Source organism: Ammodytes marinus (assembly GCF_949987685.1).
Source record: "Ammodytes marinus genome assembly, chromosome: 1".
Classification (NCBI taxonomy): domain Eukaryota; kingdom Metazoa; phylum Chordata; class Actinopteri; order Uranoscopiformes; family Ammodytidae; genus Ammodytes; species Ammodytes marinus.
Genome location: NC_137230.1, coordinates 6723113 through 6747305, shown reverse-complemented (window position 1 = coordinate 6747305; position 24193 = coordinate 6723113). Strand labels below are relative to the sequence as shown.

The following is a 24193-nucleotide window of genomic DNA, read 5'->3' as shown; positions in this document are numbered from 1 at the left end:
CTATTTCTCTTTCTCTCTCTCTCTCTCTCTCTCTCTCTCTCTCTCTCTATCTATCTCTCTCTCTCTCTCTCTCTCTCTCTCTCTCTCTCTCTCTATTTAGAGCTAATAGATGGGACCCCCACCTTGAAAATCAACCATGGCTCTGGCACAGTGGTATTACAGTTGCCAGGCAACGTGAACGTGGCAGACATCGGCTGGATGTCCGCAGCAACAGCAAGGTGGGACGCTTCACAAATTATTCATCAAGCACCAGATATTTAGCAAAAAAACTTGAGTCACACTGCCGGATGAAAAAAAAAGAAAAGTTCTTCAGTTTTTTCCTGAAATATTTTCTTGCATTAAAGCTGGGGTGGAGGATTTGGAGAGAAAATGGCAGTTGGGATAGAGATTCGAATCCAAATACCTCAACTGCTCCACTTGTTCTCTTTGGTCCCTCCCTTATGGTACCTCCCTGACACACTCTACACCAACAAAGTTGTGTCAAAGTGAATGGACAGTCCCAACAGCCAATAAGAACAGAGAATCGGAGCCTCGCTCTGATTGGTCAAAGTGTAGGCTACAGCTCATGTTAATTTTGACCAATCAGAAATCACATACCCCAGCTTTTACATATTTGACTTTTTGATGTGAACATAATTTATACACATGCATATAAGGTAAGACATGCCAATTACTTATAGAAGAAAAACAATTGTTATGCCAATAACTATACAGTTTATGAGCTGCTATGTGCACTTTAAACATCTATGAAATATATAAAAAAAAGTTCTGAACTTGTTTGTGGATGATGCAGAATAGACAATAAAGCCAAAACACACTATGGTTGTTGTAGTAAACTGCGCCCGTGCCGTGTTGTCTTGACGAGGCTGCAGTGTTACACTGGCTAAACATCCACACACACATATGGCCTTGCAGATGGTTATGAAGGAATCTGCGCTTGCCAGCTACTTTTATAATGTGAAATTGTGGGTCACACAACTTGAATGTGTTGATACAGTGGGGAGATGCATCACAAAGCACAAATGCTGAGGTTGTGTTTAACCCGCCTATCTCTGTTATACTTTCTGAAGACCTGACTTGTGGTTCAGCTTTTGCTTGAGTGAATTGTAGTGCAGTTTTACAACTTGCATGCAGCATGAAAGAAATCCTACTTCAAATTACTTGGCATGTCTTGGTTTTTAACATGGCACACATACAAACCCTCACTTTCTACTATAATTGTAACAGCACCACTATAAAGCTTAGTTCCTTTGGGTAGTTTGTGCAAACATGTATCAAACCTGTTTGAATTTAGTCTACACAGCTGCGGCCAGCGGACGTGCTACTGCTACACATGGATCACGGCACAGATCATGTTGAGATCCTCAACCTTAGAGTAATAGTTGTTTCATAGTCCCAAAAATTATGTAAGCAATATCAAATGAGAGGGAGTCATTGTGTCGCTCTATATCAGCACGGCTGTGATTTGGTCGTAGGTACAAGGCTGCAGTGAGTGCGCAGCCACTGCACACTGTCCTCACACATGGGGAGACTCACTCATGGCCAACCTGAGTCACATACACAGGTTAGCACGGGTGTAGTTCCGATGCGAGCGGAGGGATTCTGTCAGTTTGGTTAACAGTCCATGTGATGTTGGACTCCTATATCAGCACTCATGGAATGTCTCATGTCCAATCAAATAACTTGGTCAGAACCAACTGCTGTACAATAATGACATAATATATTTTCAAGCTAAATGCACTTATTCAGTAGCCTGGCATTCCCAGACCTGCCACTAGGCGCTGGCAAATTAAATTTGCTGCGCGTGTTGGTCTGGAGACGCTCCGTTGAAGCTTATCAAGACTACCAGAAATCTGGTATAACGTTTCAATTGGTTCTATCTAATATGGGCGCGCCAGAGCCCTTTATATGGTGCTCTGGGGAGGACGTAACCGGATGACGACAGTGACGTGCATGCGACGTCGAAGCTGTGATAGTAAACATCAAAGATGGCTGCGGATATGTTGTGTGAGTTTGAGACTGCTTTGGCCTCGACCCTTAACGAATTGGAAGACGGGACTCATAGCTTTCACTAGCAAGTAAGTGGAATGTTCTGTTTTGCCGACCGACAACGGCAAACGTTTAATTGAACAGTTTAACAGCTGTTCGCTAAACGAACGGGGCTTACGTCACTTGTGCATCGCTCTGATTGGTTGTAGTGCTATCCAACTGCGTGCAGTGGCATTTGAAATGCACGAGTAGGAGCCGCCCCTAGAGTTGGAAATTACTATTGATCGTCGCCAGACCCTCTATCGTTCAAGATATCAGGGTCAGGATTTCCAGGCTACTTATTCAGTGCAATCAGTTAGTGAATCCTGTCATGATTGTTAACAATTAATATTTCACAGATTAAATGTCCATCCATTGTTACAGCAGAGGTTAGACAATGTAGTTCATTCCATGCACTCCTAATAGGACACAATTTAATACAATTGATATGATTATATGGGACCAAAATGGGGAAGATGTCAGATTCAGTACTGTAGAACTGTGTGCACTCGATAGTTCAAAGGGAGATAATAGCAGTGAGAGCGAGACAAATGATTGCGATAGCCCTCCTTTGTCATTCTCTACCGAGGATTAGTTAAGGTTGATTTAATTAGAGTGAAATTTAGCAAATTTTCATTTGACTGAGGACCGCTTGGAGCTCTTCACCCCCAAGGTATCACACATTATAGTTCCTGGCCCTCATTTTTTTGTTGTACCCGACTGTGTACAACATCACCATCATGATATGATTGATATCATCCATCTCTCTTTACTGTAAAATCCCCTTGACTGCTTCACATCTGAGTCACAGTCCGCTTGCTGTTACATTAGCATTACATTAAATTACATTATATGTCATTTAGCGGAAGCTTTTATCTAAAATGACTTACAACTGGAGGTAGGCAGTTAGCATTAGGGATCTTGCAGGAACACATTATTTACCATAAAACTTCATGTAAAACCATAAAAAAAACGTTTTGGGGGAAAAAATTACCTGGGAAATTTGAAGGAGATGTGTTTTAGCACAGGAAGAGTATAACCGGAAGAGTATGCTAAAGCAATGGGACACACACACACACACACACACACACACACAGACACTGACACCAGGGGCGTCAGCTCACCCAATACCATACAGGGGCACAATAGGGCACCAAAAAAAAATGCGAGCGCGCGAAGCGCGCGAGCTAAAAAAATTTTGGGCAATTATTTATTTAAAAAAAGCATGGGCACAGATAATTAATGCAAGCACGCGAGCAAATATTTTATAGCACTTATTTATTATCATAAAGCGTATCTTCATTAAATATCTGTCAGCAAACATGAACTTGAAAACTGAAAACTTGAAATGTGCAACTGTAAAAGGAAAAACAAAAAAACACCTCTACATACATACATGTCTGTGTTTATCATTTCTATTTCAGACCATCCTATGATGGTGTGATGGTGATGATCCTATGAGGTGTGTATATCATGGCCAGAAAGATAGGGGAGCTGTTCATTTTTTTAACAGTAAACGGTAGCGCCTCTGCTTCATTTTTGCGAAGCTGTCGATCAATTGTGACTGGCTTAATTTGGAGAGTTCTCCTCGCTCAACCGACATGATGGCAAGATGATGAAGCCTATCTTGCCCCATTGTGCTCCTCAACCAAGTGTGAAGGCGTCTCAGTACGCTGAATGTCCTTTCACAACTGCAGCTGTTAGACATTCTATGCTTCCAGAGGATAAAAATGTAACGCTTACGGCCCCCACACACATCCTACCTCTACTGCGCGTCTACCTCGCGTCTGCGTCTGACTTTTTGTCACAGACTGTGAAATCAACGTAGAGCGAGCACACATCCAACCTCAGACGCACTGCTGAGGCGCGTCGGAGGCACGTCTGCAGCGACGCTCCCCTTCACCTCAGGAGGAGGAGCCTATTTTTTTTCTGAGAGCAGCGCGTCTCTCTCGCGTCTCTGTGCTTTAACTGATAGACAGTCATACCAGCAGCATTCACTCTAGTTACACGTTTACCCGGTGTGTTTATTTCAAAATAAAACATCCCTCAGTCGTATACGCGAATAATCCCTTTATTTCACGATTTAATTGTGCAATCAAAATCCGAGGGATTTAAAACCTAATTTTCAATTAGTTCTGGCATTTCATTTTTGGATAAATGACACATATAGAGATCCAATATAGTGAAGAAATAAAAAAGATCACGATGAGCGCAACAGTTTTCCGTTGCTCTATCTGTGTCTACGGCCTTCTTCTTCCCCGACCACACCCCCCTCTCTCTCTCCCGTATAAATCAGTAAAGTGATTTTTGAAATACTCTGCTGAGAGTCATATTGACTTCATACTGGCAGCTTTCGCTGTAGTTTCACCATTTCCTGGTGTGTCCCCTTCAAAATAAAACTTCCAACAAGCGAAAATATGGCAAAAAAAAAATTTTTTAAATGGCAATGGGGCACACGGATTACTGTCCAGACTCAATATAAATCATATGCATCATAGATGACATGAAATAACTTCATTTTTAATGGGAATTATCTATGAAAACTCTATGTAGAAAGATAGGGCTTTTAGAAGCAGCGCTGCTGCAGCAGCAGCAGCTGCTGAGACGTTGCATGTGTCCGAGAAAAGTCCGAGAGAGGCAGCAGTAAGGTAACGCGATGCGCTCCAGAGGTAGACGCAGGATGTGTGTGGAGGCCGTTACTGTTTACTTCACTTCACGCCGGCCGGAGTGAATGGTCGCTGACGCTGTGCTGGACAGGTTCAAAAAGTCGATATCAAGGAGAATGATTCTCTCCTCAGTGTGTGCATTCGTCACGTACATTTCATTGCAGCGGCCGGCCAATGAGGGGGGCACCATGCATATAGGCCTATTTTAAGAAAAAAAATGCAAGCATGCATTCTGTAGATTGCCAGATGAGTCAGACTTAAATAAAAAAAAATTAAAGGTATAAATAAATTAATTAATTAAAAAATCAGTGCCCCAGGCATACCCAGGCACCGCAGATCCACAACGGGGCACGTGCCCCGGTGAAAAGGGTCTGCCGACGCCGATGACTGACACACACAGTTTTGTTATCAGAACATCATATTTTTGGGGATTTAATTGCCAATTTCTCAGTAAGACTCAGTTAAGGTTACCAATAAAAAAAAAAAAAAAAAAACTTGGTAATGTACAATCCCTCCTCATATACCAATATGAGCTATAATTTAGTATATGTGTAAGAATAAACCTCATGATAACGATGTCACTAAGATTAGATGAACATGTGTGTTTGATCCCTTCTTTGACTTTGAGGTTAGCTGTTGTTTGTCTATTTTTAATGTAAGTTAAACAGTGAATAAATTACTCCAGCTGTTCAGAAAAAGATTGTCATGGCTTCGGGTTAACCACCATCTTCACTTGTAAATACACCGATAGGACGTTTATTGGAACATTGGAGTTTAGGATGTGAAGTGTTGTTTTTTGATTAGTGCGTCGACAGGAAACAGCAGGCATCAGAAAAGTAATATGCACTAATGACAGACAAGTGAGTCAAAGAGGCAGCTCTCGATATAGCAATAATGGAAAGAGAGCACTTGACAGCATCAGGAGGTACACTTATTTTAATGCAGAGAAATAGGGGGGGGGGCTTTATCAATGCACCTGGTTTCTCTGATGACTTCAGTTTTATACAGCATGTACCCATTTGTGTGTTCTCTTCAGGAAGTACGTCTCACCCTGGATCGCTGCTCGGGGGCAGCCGTAATGGAAACGGAGGGAGTGGGCAGCTGGCTGACCACAGAAGACGACTCGTCCTGTGAAGTGATGGGCGTTACACCCAACACTGACAGGTACTCCCAAATACACACATACACACCACTCTTTTTGAGGGACATACCATATATGACTGTGTGTGTGGGGAATAGGGATGTCCATTTTTACATTTTGTTTAAACATATTACTACCTCCACCTGTGATAGGCACATCCCCAGATACCACTGCACCTGAGTGGCAGTTAGATTCAAACCGGCAGATAGATTCAGGACCAATCAGAGCACATTGGGCTTTTTGGAAGGTGGGCCTTAAATAGACAGCCTCTACAATGGACCATTTCAGATGCTACACCCTGAAAGCAGTTTCTAGTAGAAATCCAAATTACAATTTTGAACCTCAAAAGGAGCATAATATGTGACCTTTAAATGTTGGAAAGCTTAATTCAAATAAGCTGGGTAAAAGCCAAAGAAACGGCTGCACAAAAGTTCATATTATTAGAATATCTTGGAAAAGTTAATTGTTTTCCGTAATTCCATTCAAAAAGGGAAACTTTAATGTATTAATGGTTCACTATACACAAAGTTAACTATTTAAGGCCTTTTTTTGTTTCATTTAGTTGTCTATGGAAAAAATCAAGCATCTTAAAATGTTAGAATATTACATAAAACCAATTGAACCTTCTGAAAATAATTTTCATTTATACACTCAATACTTGGTCGGGAAATCTCTTTTTGCATTACCCACTGACCAACGGATAAATAATGTTAATTGAATTGACTAATGCGGCATGGCATGGAGGCTACCAGCCTGTGGCACTGCTGCAGTGTTAAATAAGCCCAGGTTAGTTTGAGGTTTGGGGAATTGTGTCATCTGCTGGTGTTGGTCCTCTGGGTTTTATCAAGCCCAAAGTCAACACAGCCGTCTACCAGGAGATTTTAGAGCATTTCATGCTTCCATCTGCTGACAAGCTTTATGGAGATGACCATTTCCTTTTCCAGCAAGAAAAAAGTCCTGAAATAGTTCACTTTGTATGTAATGAATCTAGAATATATTAAAGTTTCACTTTTTGAATAAAATAAAGGGAAAAATGAACGTTGACATGCTATTCAAATACTATGAGATGCAACTGTATAGTGTCTTGACCTTTCCATTGTGTCCAAGGTGTTCCAATGTGTTGACACTTGCTTTGGATTGTCAAGTAATTCTGACAATTATGCCCAAAGGATTACAAGGATATGGCAATGTACTTTACACACTTACACATCCTGTACAAAACCACACGGCCATTAGCACACAAGCATGCAAGCAAACACACACTCACACATGCACTATAGCTGACACATGGATCAATAACAGTCCCAACCCTGACAGCATGCTTGTTCCATGTCAGATACAGTATGTTTCTGCACTTTCAACTTCAACCTCAAAGCGCTCTCAAATATAACACACATGCACTCCCAAGGTGAAATGGAATATGAACCTTTTTTTACTCCTGTCCAATCTTAGCTTCAAGTCAAGACTTTCAAGTAACCTTCTACCACTCTGTTGGAGTTAAGAAAGCAAAGGACTCCATGCTCAACCATGACAATCCATGCCCTAGCCCAACAAAGCCCAACTAATGTCTGTATGAACACTGGCCTCAGGTGTGATAGCCCGTTGTGCCTTATAAAGCCTGAAATGGTGGATATCATTTATTTTTTCCAGCAGCAATGTTTTGCTTGACATCAAATAAAACTCTTAAGTGAGAAATGTTGCCCCAGGAAGTCCAGAACTTTTGAGTCTTGCCTCAACATAACTGACATAACTGGCATGTTGGCATACATTCCAGGGTCAAACTGTGTCCCCCTGATGTAGACAGGGTGAGATGTGGGTTCTCCATTATATACGATAGCCACAAAGCCTACAATGAAAAGAAAGATGTTGAGCTCACAGTTTCTTTTGCTAGTTATACATTTTCATCTCCTCTATCTCTCATATTGCTTACAAAAGGAGGCATTTACATTGGGATTTAGACATAATTTACACCTTGTATACAATGCGCCCTGCAGTCACTTCTGCTTGTAATGTAATAATGGAAGGAGTGTGTGAGTGGGAGCAGGAATTTTCATCTCTTATGGCAATTATCCAAGAGCAAGCAGGAACTTGGACAGGTTGTCTTTGCCATAGTAGTGCTTGAGGCCGCTTTAAACACTGAGGCAGGGACTACTTCAAATCGAAGAAGAGAAATGAGCAACTGCTGGACACGGGAAAGCGGATCTTGCTAGACCTGAGGCTAGTTATTCTAGTGCTCGGGTGGGAGATCTTGGATGAATGGATGCCTTTACTTTGAAATAAAGAAATGTAAGTGGATACTTAAAACTATGATCTACCATCATATGCTTTTTTACTGCAGCTACATAAAGCTGAGTAACAGTTTATCTAAAGCATATCTTGCCGTGAAATACTAGCCTTGTTTCAAATAACACCTTATACAATCAGAGATACAACTAAATTCATACAGCTCAATACAACTAGATGTGTAGCTAGAAAGCCAACACATGTACCTTGTGTGTCCTGTTACCAATCCTACCATCTTAACCACCATTGCTGATACGGCTCTTGTTTGTTTTGAGATTAAAATGAAGACAACCACACAATGCGACTACACAGGAGCATTTTATATACCTGTGTCCTTGAGTTTTTATGATCCCTACCCGCCAACTAAAAGAAAGAAGTACGATTATGTAAGCCTGATAACATGAGCCCACTACTCAAGCTACTAGTCACTACTGGCCAACACCTATTCAATGTTCTAAGGTAACTATAATTACAAACATGGTGGTGTAAAATATATGCACATTATTACATATATGTCTCTAAGGGCGGTGAGTGTCGCTGTTAGAATGTTAGTCATAAGTGCAATGCATCTGTATTCAATCAGTAGACCTTTTAAGCGCTAATATGATGTTGAATCTCAAGAGTGGTGATATAACATGACATACAGTAAGTTGCGTTCTGATGTAATGCTCAATGCATGTAGTTGATGTGGGTGTACATTGGACTTAGCAGGAGCCTGCATGAACGTTATATGCACTAATTAGAGACATTAGCATGATATGCGTGGGTGGATGATTACATATCCAAAGAACAGGCAGCAGTGGGTGTAATGATGAATAATAATTTTGACTGACATTGTGTGGCTTTTTTTCCATTTTTTCTTCCAATCTGTGTTGGTGTTCTTTTAATCACACAATGTACATGTGTCACATTTGATGCTATGGCAACATCATCTTCATCATCGTGTAACTTGAAGTTTGAGCGTCTGTGATAGAGATAAGGAAGTTGACAGTGGTGTAGATGCCCAGAAGCGCCTGCAACTAGCCTAAATTAATGGCCACTAGGAAATGCTGGATTGTTTGTAACCTTTATTTAACCTCGAAAGATCAAGGTTAAATAAAGGTTACAAACAATCCAGCATTTCCTATTAATTTAAAACTTTAAGTAAACATTATGTGTTGTGTGTGGACCAAAAAGAGAGTGAAGTAGACTGGACCAATGTCCTGGCTGATTGGGAGGCTGTGCCCAGGAAAAGTTACTGGAAGAGATTTTTCAATTTTATAATTGTGTTTCTATTCTGGAGTTGGGTCTCTCCCCTCTGGCTGTCATTCACCACTATCTGGTTTTAACTCTCCATACTTGTCATGTCATTATTCTGCTTGTCTTTCTCGCCTCCGTTCTCAGTCTAACACTAACACTTTAAGTTTTTTCTGTGGTTTTGACACAACTGTCACTCCATTTCTAAGTATGGAGGTTTGCAGTTACAGGGGTTGGGCTAATGCTAGTGGCTTTGAGTTGGTGTTGGGTTTGCAGTGTGTCTCTGCAAGAATGTGTCCATGTCAATCAAGAGTGTATCTCCAATGAAGGGAAATCCTGATGCTTCAGCAGATGATATTTTAGTGGTCTACCAACTTTCTGGCAACAGTTTAATGAAAGCCCTCTGCGTTGCAGTTTGGCAATGCCCCTCTGCACAGAGGTAGGCCCATTAAAGAAACCAGTTTGGGGCAGAAACACTACAGGGCTCCAGAGTGCACCTGTTTTGGGAGCATGTGCGCCTAAATACTGTATCTGTGTATCGCCTAGATATTTTCACTGGTTGCACCAGTGCACCTGATATTAATCACGTATTTTACATTTAAAAAATCAATAGAAACCTACTGCATGTGAGGAATCAGAATCAGAAAGGATTTTATGGCCAAGAAGGGTTTTACACCAACAAGGAATTTGTCTTGGTGAATAAGGTGCATACATTAAGACAATAAACAATGAACGAACAGTGACTATCATATATACAATATAACACAATATATAAACGAGCAGAAACATAAGTGATATGTAAAACATTGTATTTGATTGACCAACGCGGCTAATCGTCACGCATAGGAGCGTAAACAGTTTAATTTTTTGAACTCCTCGCGTAGCTGCGTAGGCGCGTATATACGCGGCTCATACGCGGCTAACATGTTGCTTTAGCGCGAGTGGCGCACCTACGCGCCATGTACACGCGTAAACCAATGGTTCTCTATGGAAAAACGGCCGATTTCATACGCGTCTGTACGCGTGTAAAGTGCCTAGTGTGTTCACACCTTTACATGCATCTCTTTCCCATAACAATTCACCCTGGAAGATATAACTATCATCTGACGTTGTTGGAAATGTGTGGATCTCATGGGAGATAAACAATGCTCTCGAATAGACTATTGGCATTATTTCACTTGTCACACCATTTTATATAGGCCTACATATAGTAATACAGGTACTCTAATACGTGATATTGCATACAGCACAAAGGTGGGCGAAACTGCTTTACAAAGACTATAACGACTGTGCCAATCATGATATGTGATAAGCGCGCGTGTGTGTGTTTGTGTGACAGTTACTGCAGCACATGCACGTCACAGGCTTTCTTCCTTCCCAGCCGCTTTCTTTGCGGCCGGTTGCCTCCCTATTCTCCTCATGTCAGTCAAAATGCCTTGCTTATTAAGAGCGTCATCATATTCAGGAGCTATTCAGCATTCGCCATGTATGGTAGATTGTGGGATGAAACTGGGAGGTGAAGTGGGAGGACACAGGGTGGAGATCGTCTGCGCACAATTCACCGCAGGTGGGTAATTATAAAGTGAAGATTGCGTGCAAGTGTGCGCCGCACATTTTAAAAAACAGATTTTTTTTTGCGCAGCACATTTTTGGCTTTGGGCGGACGCAATGTTTTAGGATGGTTTCTACGCACACCGTTATAAATGAGGCCCCAGAGCTTCAGGTTGCCACTGGAATCCTCTTCCACCAATTCATGACGACATCAAGGAGCTGGTGGATATTAGAGACCTTGCGCTCCTCCATCTCCCGTTTGAGGATGCCCCAAAGATGTTCAATAGGGTTTAGGTCTGGAGACATGCTTGGCCAGTCCATCACCTTTACCCTCAGCTTCTTTAGCAAGCCAGTGGTCATTCGGAGGTGTGTTTGGGGTTGTTATCATGTTGCAGTACCGCCCTGGGGCCCAGTTTACGAAGGGAGGGGATCATGCTCTGCTTCCGTATGTCACAGTACATGTTATAATTCAATTAACTGTAGCTCCCCAGTGTTGGCAGCACTCATGCAGCCCCAGACCATGACACTCCAACCACCGTGCTTGACTATAGGCAAGACACAGTTGTCTTTGTACTCCTCACCTGGTTGCCGCCCCACACTCTTAACACCATCTGAACGAAAATAAATGTATCTTGGTCTCATCAGATCACATGACATGGTTGCAGTAATCCATGTCTGTAGTCTGCTTGTCTTCAGCAAACTATTTGCAGGCTTTATTTTGCATCATCTTTAGAAGAGGCTTCCTTCTGGGACGACAGCCATGCAGACCAGTATGATGCAAAGTGTGGCGTATGGTCTGAGCACTGACAGGTTGACCCCCCACCCCTTCAAGACCTGCAGCAATGCTGGCAGTATTCATATGTCTATTTTCCAAAGCCAACCTTTGTGCATGACGCTGAGCATGTGCACTCAACCTTCGTAAACTGGGCCGCAGGGCAGTATTGCAACATGATAATGTTGCAATACACACCTCCAAGATGACCACTGCCTTGCTACAGAAGCTGAGGGTAAAGGTGATGGACTGGCCAAGCATGTCTCCAGACCTAAACCCTATTGAGCATCTTAGGGGCATCCTCAAATGGAAGGTGGAGGAGCGCATGGTCTCTATTATCCACCAGCTCTGTGATGCTGTCATGAATGGGTGGAACAAGGTTCCAGTTGCAACCTGTGAAGCTCTGGTGAACTACATGCCCAAGAGGGTCAAGGCAGTAATGGAAAACAATGGTGGCAACACAAAATATTGACACTTTGGGCCCAATTTGGACATTTTTTCTTAGGGGTGTACTCACTTTTGTTGCCAGCAGTTTAGACATTAATGGCTGTGTCGAGTTATTTTGAGGAGACAGTAAATTTACACTGTTATACAAGCTGTACACTGGCTACTTTACATTGTATCAAAGTGTCATTTATTCAGTGTTGTCCCATGGAAAGATATAATGAAATATTTGAAGAAATGTGAGGGGTGTACTCACTTTTGTGAGATACTGTAACTGGGCAGACTTGGTATTATAGAAATAGATCACAGGATTGTGGTGCTGATTGTAACTTCAGTGGGGAAGACTGTAATGTTGTACACTTAGGAAATACATGCACATCACAGTGACACAAATGCACAGACAAATCCATTGCAGACACCCCAATGTGTCCAAGTCATTGATTGCTATTTTATGTGTTACCGTTCTCAGCATCAACATAAATCCAACAAACGGAGAAGCTGTAGCTTTGAAAGGTCAGCAGCCAATTAGATGCATCTTTGCTGGAGGTCAGAGCCAATCAGTGGCTCCCTGGCGGCATGACTCACTGTCAGATTTTATGATCCTTTGCATTCCAACGTCCTCGCTGCTGCACCAAAACAACTCGTAAAGTTTGAGTATGGCAGGGGGGAGATTGAAAATATTAACGTCTTTTATGTCGTGCTTTTGTGAGGGACACAAATTTAGGCATTGAAGGTTCCACCGTCCTCCCTGCTTTCTTTGCTCTCAGCCGGGCTGTGTTTCTGTCAGGGGATTTTTTTCTGTATTTTGTTTCATCACTTTGGGAGACATGACCTTCATAGTCCATAGTCATGTCCTTCAACATACGCATTTGAAAGTGTCCTTCCTGATTCCTTTCATTTTCCTTCCGTTTGATTTAATCTTCTTGCTTTCAACCTTTTGACTCTTCCTCTGTCTACTTACCCCTGCCTGTTTGTCCTGTGCCGTACCAAATCCCCTTCCCTTTTTGACTCTGGTTTTAAAGGAAGTCATTTTCAGGTTAAAAATTGGAATTTGGGTTTCTAATAGAAACTATTAAAGAGCCCATCTCTTTAAGCCCAGTCTGCTCTGAATGGCCATGGATCTAACTAACTGTTGTAATCAAACTGCCAGTTGGATTCAGGGGTATCTGGGATGTGCTTATCACAGGTGGAGGTAGTGCTACATTAGGTTGGTAATGAGGGGGCATGGCTTCTCCCCTAGTGACCTCAAAAGGGTAAATACATCTGAATAACGTCTTTGATCTCCGGTTTTCAGAAAGGTGGAGGTGGAGAAATGTTCTTAGACTTTTGGAGTCTGTAGTCACACTGTGGACCACATAAAAGTGCATTTTGCATAATAGGATAACTTAAATGTACGTCTATTGTCTTATTTCACATATCAACTTGACTCACATTTCATCCTTGTTTCCCCTTCCTTTTGCTTTCCTTGTTAATGCTGTTCTTTCCATTTCTTTGTCCTCTCCTCATTACTCAACTTTCTTCTGTTCACTTTCCATTTCCCTCACATTCCTATACCTCCACCTCTCATAAATATTTTCCTCTACTCTCTTCTTCTCTACATTCACTGCTCTCCTATCTCCTCCGTTCAGCTGTATGATCTGGGCAGACCGGCCGACTCCCAGTCCAGCTCTCCAGGCTGCCTGACCACCGATAGCAGCTGTGTCAACATGGGCTATCCGTCCTGTGGCCACCGGGGTCGCTGCCACGGAGAGTGGGGCTCCTTCAGCTGCCAGTGTGTGCCAGGGTACACAGGAAACCAGCGTGAAGAGGGTAAGCCAAACTTGTTTTAGTTGGTCTGTAGTCTAGTTGGTAGTAGCTGCGCACTGACATTTTCCTCTGGAAACACTTAAGCAAAGTGTTTTTCTGCCAGGTTTGTGTTTGAAATCTTAGCTCCTCCAAACGTGGCCATATCTTCTTTATTGAAGAGGCTAATACAATTCCTTTGTGCAATGTACTCTGCGTCTGTAGCAATGACAGTGGCAGGAAAACAAACTATTATAGAGCCAGTAACCTAGGTAATATCAGTCCGCCGCTGTGCTAGCCTACTACCAGGAATATAACGCTGCTACAAGATACTATTCTTCATTAGCAGGCCAGCAATAACTGCTGCCTTGTGCTAGCCTAGCACCAGCAAACCCTGCAACTAGAAGGACTTAATGAAATGTGTTGAAAACTGTCTCCAATGATAACTTGGAAATTAGGTCCTATGTCCAAAATTCCAAACTAGCCCTTTACGAAGACAACCAACAACCAGGGAAAATTACTTACGTTATCATCCATTTCCGTTCCCTGCTTTTCTAACATGTATGCAAATTATGTTGATGAATTATAAATTAATGCATATGGGTCAAGCACTCCCCTTACCTTAGAGGATCCTTCATTACTAGTGTGTAATTTGTGTTACATGGAGCAGCATGCAGGCCCAGAGTAGCTTCTTTTTTTCTGACTTCAGCTGTTTGAAAAGACTGTTGCTAGACGTTGATGTTGGATCTCTGTCAGGCTTTACACTCTTGTTAACTGCTTGTCTTTTACTGCATAGCGATGATCTTTAAAAGGACTCTCTTCAATGTGCTGAATATATGTTTTCTATTTTTAGACAATGACCACAAATTACATTTGATTTTTAATCTCCTTATGGAAGGCACCTTCATCACTTGAAGCTGTTGATCGTAAACTGTTATAATGCGTTGTGCCTACAGTACTGCCCTACAAAGGCAAAAGACCTTAACTCACCAGAGTGTAGAACTGAGAAAAATGAGTTCAAAGTTATTTTGTTGTCCTGCCAAATCAGTTGTAGGTAGATACTTGAAAATTTGGCAAGTTATTGTATGAAAAGGAAGTTATTTATCCCCCAAAAATCTAAAATTTTAACTTGACCTTTCACCCTTATTCGGAAGTTACTGTACTCTGCCTTTGTATTATCTGCAAAACAATAATGGGTCATACACTCACTCTATATCAACATTTCCTGTTATAACAATGATAGCATTAACTGAGTGTTGTCTTGTTAGGCATAATACTACACAAATTGAATATTAAAAAAATTAAAAACATTTGAATTTTATGGCTAAAATTATTAATTTTTGGAAAATAAATACAAAATTATGGTTGTACTTATTTGAGATAAAATAACACTTAAAAGTATCCACCTATATTTCTTACATTTGAAAGGTTGGATGTCAGTAAAATGTATTCTCTTATATGCCATTTATAATTTTCTGATAAACGTATAGGAATATGGTTGTGTTTGATGCCATTATGTGCAAGTTTTGAAAGTCAGTGAAAAAACACTGCGTTTTTGATGGAATAGAAAATGTATGTATATTTTTATTAGAGAGAGAGAGAGAGAGAGAGAGAGAGAGAGAGAGAGAGAGAGAGAGTCCGGATTTCAGGGACTTAATTCTTTCCACAACTATTCTAATAGGCTACTCTTTATAATTATGAAAAAACATTTTGTAATACACACTTTAACAAACACATTGGTGTTTGGTTAGGCCCCACTTCATACCCTGAAAATCCAGAGATAGCACAAGCAAATTTGCGTTCTTGTATGAAGACATACTTTTAGACCAGACTACATAGATGTTTAAAAGTGGTATTCAGCAAGTGCCGTGAGACCAAAATCACTTTATGACAGCTGATCACTTTATGGCACCGCACCGGAAAATATACAAGCCAGCGAATGGACTAATAATACTGATAACTCTTTATGGATTTAGACAATGGATTTTTCTCCTCGTGGATATTTTTTTGCCATGGATTTTGACCAGATTTCAAGAAAAGGTAAGCTGCGATCTAGGATCTGCTGGATTGGTTTATCATTCAGGCTATGTTTTCTCCGAGCCAGGGAGGTGTGTCTTGAGGCATCGCCATCTCGCTCGCGTTGTTTTCAGTCAGTGAGTGGACTGGACTGTCATTGGCAGGCAGCTTATTACTTATTTTATTGAAGTTAATGTGTGTGACAGAAGTAGGGTGACCAGATGTCCCGCTTTGTGCGGGGCAGTCACGCATTTCAATTACTTTTGAGACGTTGTCCCACATTGTTAATTACAGTGAGCCCGCATTTTTAAATGCGTGTTTTATAATTTGGCATAAATCCGATAGCTGTGTGGAGACAGCAGTCTTGCTAGTTGCTACTGGAGCGCTGCCGAGCTCAGTCAGTGGGCTCTGTGAAGGTGCTGCCCACCTTCCTGTTACTTCAAAATAAAAGCCAACTCACGTTTGTCCAATGAAATGCTAAGGTGATGGCAGTGAAATGCTTTTAACGTGGAAGTGCAGAAGTGCTTCAATTACATGCAATACACAGGCAAATCACTGTAACTCCAGCGCTGTAAACAGTAACTCCACTGTGGTGCTTTGTAAAACCATGGACATATAAAGAAGTAAAACAAAGGCAGAGCGCCGTAACTCAGCCGTAACTTAATCCGAACGTTCCATAGCGACGCAAAAACAAAGCCAAAGGACCGCAACTGACGTTACGGTCTTCTGCCTTGGCTTTTGGAAGTTACGGCAAAAACAGCATCTTATTTTGATATGAAAACTACAGAATTGACTCAAGATATTTGTTCACATGATAAAACTGATGGCCAGTGTTCCAAAAATGGCCCTGACCTGCTAACATGAAAGAAAACCAGTGCCGGCCCGAGGCATAAGCGAACTAAGCGGTTGCTTAGGGCCCCTGACCGCCAGGGTATAGCAAGATAGCTGGCCAACGGAGTTCTACTGCTTCGTTCCTCTCACTGCATGTAAATGTATTCACTATATTACAGAGAAATATGTCCCAAAAGAAAAAGAGCACCAAGCCCATCCCAGAGGATCCTGCATAATATTTTATTTTAAATTATTATTTTTATGGAAAATCCAAGTGTCTTTCTTCTTTAGCTTCTAATTCACCCGACCCAGTGTCTCCAAATTCTTTGTTCACACAATTCTTCAGATTAAGCCTCTTAATTTTCATCTCAAAGTGCACCAGATTCATGCATTTCACTTAAAAAAGGTAAAAATAATCTCCCGGGGGGCATACCCCCGGACTCCCCTAGAAGGATCTAGAACAGATTTACTGATTTTTGTGTTTTTCTATTGTAGAGTCACCAGAAGGCAGGAAACAATGTATTTTAATATAAAAAAAATTCGGGGAGACCCCCATACCTCCCAATTTAATTTGGGAATAGAAATCATAAGCTCTGTGTAAACTAACCACGGTGTAAACCATATGTTTAAAGCGGCAACGAGTAACTTTTAAATATCTTTTAAACAGTCTCATGTTTCCTCTCATAATCATAAATTACCTTTAACAGCAAACGAGACCATCAGTGCAAAGAAAGACGTTTTTATATAGTTTTTATTACTGCATTTGATCTGGTCGTACACCCAGTCCGATTTTCGGTTCACGCGTGCATGCTCTATGGTCACATATCCGTATTGGTCACAGATTTCAGTGTGGCGCAGTTACGCGATTTGAGAAGCCTATCCCTCCAGGTGAGGGAAGGGGAGCGGGAGCCTTGTTTGAGACAGTTGTTTGTCGTCATAATGACTGATAACGGGGCTGAACCATAAAAGAAAAAAAAAGAAAATGCAATGAAGAAAAGCGAAAAGGGAGAGTGATAGTCAGGCGGGAGGGCGTTGCCAAGCAACGTATACACAATTTCACGCAGCGAAACTAGACTGCAGTGTTTACTCCTAAATGAATGAGCGGTAGCCTACTAAAACAAAGTTTACTTTGCCTCACCAGCATCATCAGATGACCATTATTCATCTGAAATAGTCATTATTTACAACATAAACACATTACCTCATCGTGATACTAACTAACTGCCATCTCTCGTTCATTCGCTTTGTGTGGGGACACGGACTCGTTCAGCTCCGTGAGAGGTGACAATGCATCAACTCATTGCAATCAGGTGTGTTTAGCACTTACTGGCATTAGTTGATGCTGTGTCACCCATAGACTCACGGAGCCGAAAAGAGTCCGGTGCCCTCACACTTTGCTTTCAACACACGGACACGCACCATATTGCTTCCTGATTATTTGAATCTGCACGCCCTGCACGCTGCCTGCACGAGCTAGAAAACAGCTTCACGACAGCTGGCGTCGTAATAATACTACCGCTTTTGTTCAAAGGTGTCGCCAACGTGCCGACTTACTCGTAGTGGCTTTAATGTACAAATGCTATGATGCATATTCAAGGAGAGGAGGGAATCATCACAGTATACCCACTACAAAAAACTAGACGACACCACTGGATATACACATCATGCACAATACTGAAATTCCCATGTCATTATATTGAATTGAATTGAATTGATTCATTTATGCATTATCCTTTAAAATGTTTACGCACCATCATTTATAATGTACCATAAATGTGCCCCCGCTTTCAAGTGATGTCAGGCTTTAATACAATATGAAAATGATGGTTCATATGAGGTGTATTAGCAGTAAAAATGATTTAGGATGAAAGCGCGCAGCCAGGATTGAGTGCATTAAATGTGTTATTTGTCTTGAAGGCTTCATTTCTCCCACATTGTTTTCCCACCAGTTGTTTGTTCACACTTGAATAGCTCTCTTAAATTTGTTTATTTGCCTGCCTTCCTCAGTTTTTTTTCATCCTTGCCAAACTGTGACTCACTTTCGGGTATCATGACATACCTTTCCTGGTCCCCCTCTATCATCCATCTGTCTCTCCTTCATATTCTCCATTCCCAGGTTTACTATTACATGTCTCCGTATAGTCACCACTACATGGGGAGTCGGTTCACATCATTTATCCACCATAAATAGTGTTTTTATAGTGTGTTTAATCATTTTATGAATCCGTCGTAAACTCCGCAATATTCTTAGTTAGAAATGCAATCATTTTACCTTTCTGGATAATGTTTCACAATGCTTCCATTTACTTTTAATCAAAGGGGGGAATTAGTATGCGTTACTCTTGGCTGGCTGCAAACTCACAATGTGAGGAGCTCTTTGTTTCTGCCGTTTGTGTGACTTGCATTCCAACAGCGTGGTTAGTGAAAGATATTGCTTCGGGTCTGCCCTCAGATTACTGATTGCAACACTGTGCCAGTTTGTAAATTTGACTGTTACAGGAGGCATTTTTCTCACTAGCATGGATACATATTAGGGAAAGATCTGCTGAATGAGGACATTTTGCTACACAGTTCATTTGCTGTTCATTTGATGAATTGTGTAGGCGACTGAACATTGATCAACATCAATCTACATAAATGTGCAGAGATTATCAAGAGCAACTTCATATTTGAACTTCAAAGGTTCACTTTAAGCTTTCATGGCTTCCAAATCACATTGTGCAGTCTTTATCTCTTTATCAGTAATTGGTAGCGACTCAGTGTTGCAACAGATGTAGCGACAGCTCAGAAAAGGAAACCAAAACAATTATCAATGTTTGACTACTGTCCAGAGTCTTCAATGTTATGTCATGCAGGATGGTCTGGGGCCTGATTTATAAACGCGGCGTACGCCCATAAGAGGGCGCACGCTACTTTCTAAGCAAATATTGAGATTTATAAAAAACAAACTTGAAGGGAAGATGTGCGGTCCTCCACGCAAGCTCTGACCCATGCGTACGCACAGAAAGTGGAGAAAGGAGAAACGGCGACTCCGTCGGCACATGTATGAAGTGCGAGAACAAATGTGTTTGTGTCAAATGAATCCAGATAGGCCTACTATAAGCCATGTAGGTATTTTGCAAAACGGATGAAGCAATTTTTAAAACTTATAAACAAATGCCTCCACGGAATTTTCCATGGAGTGATACCACAAAAAAAACTAATTAGGATCTTGAATAGCCTACAAACGGAGGTATGAGTGCAAAAAAACAACGTTTGAATATGCTCTGCAGATATTAAACAATAACCTATCTGCATGTTAATGAATTCATTCTGATTATATTGAGAATATGGAATACAGCCTATTAGTTTTACACTGACGCTGTTCTCGATGCCTCAGTCAGGCAGACAGGAGTGCACAGTATCATACATTAATCATAAGCCTACTGTACATCACATATTGTACTCATTTTTCATGGCTTTAAGTCCGTTTTATCTATGTGTTTTTTTTATGCACGTCATAACTGTGTTGTGAAAGGGGCTGTGAAGTGTATTATTAATCTTCCGCCGCCTGTCACTGCCCCAGGAGATATTCTCCGAATCTGTATCTCATGAGGGGTCTCAGTGTCCCCCGCTCGTGGCACAAACACTGCTGTGTGAGGATATGCACTTTTTTTGCGTCCACTTTTATGTCGGATTGCTTCTTTTTATTTTGGCCACAGCGTTCACAGAGATCGCCACAGACTGCACTCTGACCTTTAAGCTCACACTGTGCCACCAAACTATATTTTCCCTGGTCGCCACTTCTCCAACGGGTAGGCTACTTTGGCGTGACCGCAGTGATCCACACCGTGTGGAGTCTATTTTTCCATTTCCCTTTCAGTCGGCGATTGCCACTACCGCCTTCATGCACTCAGTAAATGATATTAATTTGGGCGTGTCAATGACTATGTAGGGGTAAATAATATATAATAGGGGTAAACTGATCCTCTTACTTTTTCCACTCTGAAACTACCATAACAACACATATTGTAACAGTAAGAATCCTGAAAGCTAGCCACACATTCCAGAACTAATGTCGGACTAGTAAAAGAATGATGGGGTTTGGTCAAAGCAAATTTTCTAAACACTTGAAAGTAACTCTGAACAAAATCAAATACAACATATTATAATTCAAAAGGTTTTAATAAGATTCAAATGAAAGATAGAACCAGTTAGATTAGAACACTGTCTGGGGGTCAGAACACAGGACCCTTAGAGCCAGCTAGTGTCTGGGGGTCAAAGCATAGGAAAATCAGAACCAGCGAGAACAGCCTGGGACTCAGAACACAGGAGAAGTCCCAACTGGATCATAACATCAGCCTGTCATACTCTACATTCCAGCCCTGAAGGTTACAGGGAAAGATGAGAAGGTGCTCTTTCCGTGTTGTTGCCCTAGGTCGCCTTCCTGGTGTATTTCCTTGGCATGATGGCTTTTCTACAATGTGTATGACATTAAAACAAAACATATGTTATGTAATATTACATTAAAATAGGTTTAAGACTGAACTTAACTGGTGCCTCATGGTGGGGGAAAGTGAGACATTGGCTCACTTTCCCCCACAGCATTTGGCTCACTTTCCCCCACCACCACAATTTGAGAAAAAACTACCTCTCTTAGCATTTCAGGCTAGTCTTCAGTTATCAGCATCACATGGTTTCATATGTTGGTAGTTCATCAACACGTATGATAAAAGTTTTTCTACGTGAATACATTTGCTTTGGCACAACAGTTGATTAAGTTGACAGCAAGAAAATTTACTTTTACATGTAAAATACCTATTTTGGTGAAAAAAACATGCTTACCTCAGCATCATGAGGTCCTCTCTTTCAGGGCCATGGGGAAATGAGAGGGGCTTGAAAACATATATCTCACATGACCACAAATGTTTTCCGTTGCCTAGATACAGGGGGTGGCTCACATTACCCGGTGCCTCAGATTCCCCCGTTCTCCCCTATATTATTATTATTATTTATTTATTTTCGGCATTTTCAAGCTTTATTAGATAGTACAGAGTAGAAATGGGGAGACAGAGAGAGAAGGGAGATGACCTGCGGTAAAGGTCCACGGGTCGGATTTGAACCCACGACCACTGCAACGAAGGCCGGAGCCAATGTGGTACGCGCTCCGGAGCGCCCCAATAAATCAGAATATTTTTGTTCGCACTTACATCCTACATTTCGACCGTACGCCAGCTTCCACGTGAATCCGACGCAAAGCTTTATAAATGAGGCCCCAGGTGCACACTCGGGACGCACAGAATGAAGCCAAGCCTTTTAGGCATTGATGTTTCAAACAGGAACGACTGTACTTATGTGCAACCTGCTTTATTTGCATAGGCTTGTTTTTATGTTCTTCTTCTTCTAATTTCATCAGTCCTTGTTGTTTTACCCACCGCATTTTTGTTCTAACAGATTCTCTCCAATATCGCGTTTATTTGAGTAATTCATATCTAAGGGTAACTGCATCCCCTGTTTGAGCGTACTGCACGATTTTGAAAAATGCGCTCAGACCATGGATTCTGAATTCTGTTTCAGAACCATTGTTTTTAAACATTCCGACATCAGCTGGCCGACTTTCGGGAAGGAGGTGGGCTAGCTGCTAGCTGTCACTCACAAAAATCTGAATGACATGACTTCCTTGAAAAATGGAGTGACACAAAGTCTAACGGCACTGTTGCTACACGATGTGAGCTCATATGCCACACAGATTGGTCGTCTGAGGGGGAGGACTTATCTCATTCTAAATTGTTGGGGGGCAATTCGGATGTAGATGATGTCTCTATCGTAGTGTTACGAGACAGAGTAGGGCAAGTAAGTGAGCAGCTGTGTGTGTGTGTGTGTGTGTGTGTGTGTGAGAGAGAGGAGAGCGAGCGGTAGGGTGTGTCAATTAAGTGAAGCAATGAACGAGTCCGGGCCTGTGTGTGTGTGTGTGTCTGTGTGTGTCTGTGTGTGTGTCTGTGTGTGCGCAAGCGAGATCATTCAGACACACTGCCGGTAGAAGAGAAGGGTGTTAACCCCCGAAATAACATCTTTCGAGGGATGGTATAACAGTGGTAGCTCATGAACCAGCCATGGACCTATAAAGAGCGTGGCCGGCTTTGCGGCGACGTGATGACATAGAGATGTATCAAAATTACATCATTCATATTTCATAGTCATATTTCGAATCCGAAGTTAAAAGTTTTTTCAAATCTTAGTAAAGCTCTAAAATAATTTACAATACAAATCATTTCTTAAATTGCCAATATTTAACATTTTGCAAATGTTTTCAATATTAACACCATCATATACAGTATGTGTTCCTTAACAACATAGTCATTTAATTCAGCTCCTATCTAAAAAAACAAGTAAAATGGTGCAGTTACACTTTAAATGGCTGTAGCCAAAACAGTGTGTTTGAGCAGTGTGTTTTCCTCTTCCAACAACACCTCTAATTCCATGGCATTACATTTCTCTTAGCGCTTGCTGTCACTCTGCTCTCCGTCCAAACAGCGAAATCAGTAATGGACGCTAAACCCTCATTTTGATCTACTTCCTCTAACATGTTTGCATGGACCCGTCATTTGCACATTTAATCTTAGTTGATCACACGCAGATAGCTACAGACCAAAAGTGCAATTTTTTAGAATGCTCACGTAATTTAGCACTCTTTATTTTGGATCTTAGTAGATCCCTGGGAGCAGTACTAATAATCAGGTGAATAACAAGTAATAACTTTCTGTACTTATTTTCATCATTCAACCACAAGCCTGGTGTCCTCAATGTTGCAGGCATGAATGAATAATATAACTGGATTTCTCCTTTTATGGTTTGTACTCATGACTTTCTAATGTAGTAGAGTTCAACTCTCACTCACTGAAAGCAGATCGTTCATGTGCCTGTACTTGGAGCTTTTCAAAATCAGTCGAAGATATAAAAAAAATATTTTAACTGAAATTTTAAAAGGGTAGACAGGTTGCAAGATGGGATGACTGAAAATATAAATTACACTTTACATTAATGCATGTAATGTGTACAAATCCTGGAATGCACTGAACATAACAGCTGGACAGACTTGCTTGTTGATTGATACATTGATTTGAGCAGAAGGGAGTCATTGTATTTTGTATTGCAGGAATGACCATCTATATCAGCTTTATATCACGTTTCTTAGGGCAGTTTCACACCTGAAAGTCCATTTCTACTTTGCCTACTTGGTTTGCAGCAGATGCGAGAATGATACATTGGTTCCTTTTTAAACATGTTTGGTTCTCGTTTAGCCCTATATTTTCCTCTGGAACAAACAAGTTAATGAGTTGGTGAAGTGAACCAAAATGCTGTGGAATAAGCCACGTGAGAACCTTCTTTTCACTCATTGGTGAGATGTGTCTGGGGTGGGAACAATAAAATAGGGCAGCTGTGGCTACTATTGTGGTTTACCAC

At 41.4% G+C, this 24193-nt stretch overlaps 1 protein-coding gene across 1 annotated transcript in view; it reads left to right on the top strand.

The window, feature by feature from the left end:
• Window positions 1–7980: 7980 nt before the first annotated feature.
• LOC307264790 (neural-cadherin-like) overlaps window positions 7981–24193 on the top strand; it is a gene marked incomplete at its 3' end in the record, with an annotated part of 43515 nt that continues 27302 nt past the window's right edge. The window contains exons 1-2 of the mRNA XM_080046296.1: window positions 7981–8121; window positions 13750–13930. Of these exons, the coding sequence (XP_079902422.1) occupies window positions 13828–13930 (103 nt within the window). The 5' untranslated portion in view covers window positions 7981–8121; window positions 13750–13827. The remainder of the gene's footprint in view (window positions 8122–13749; window positions 13931–24193) is intronic.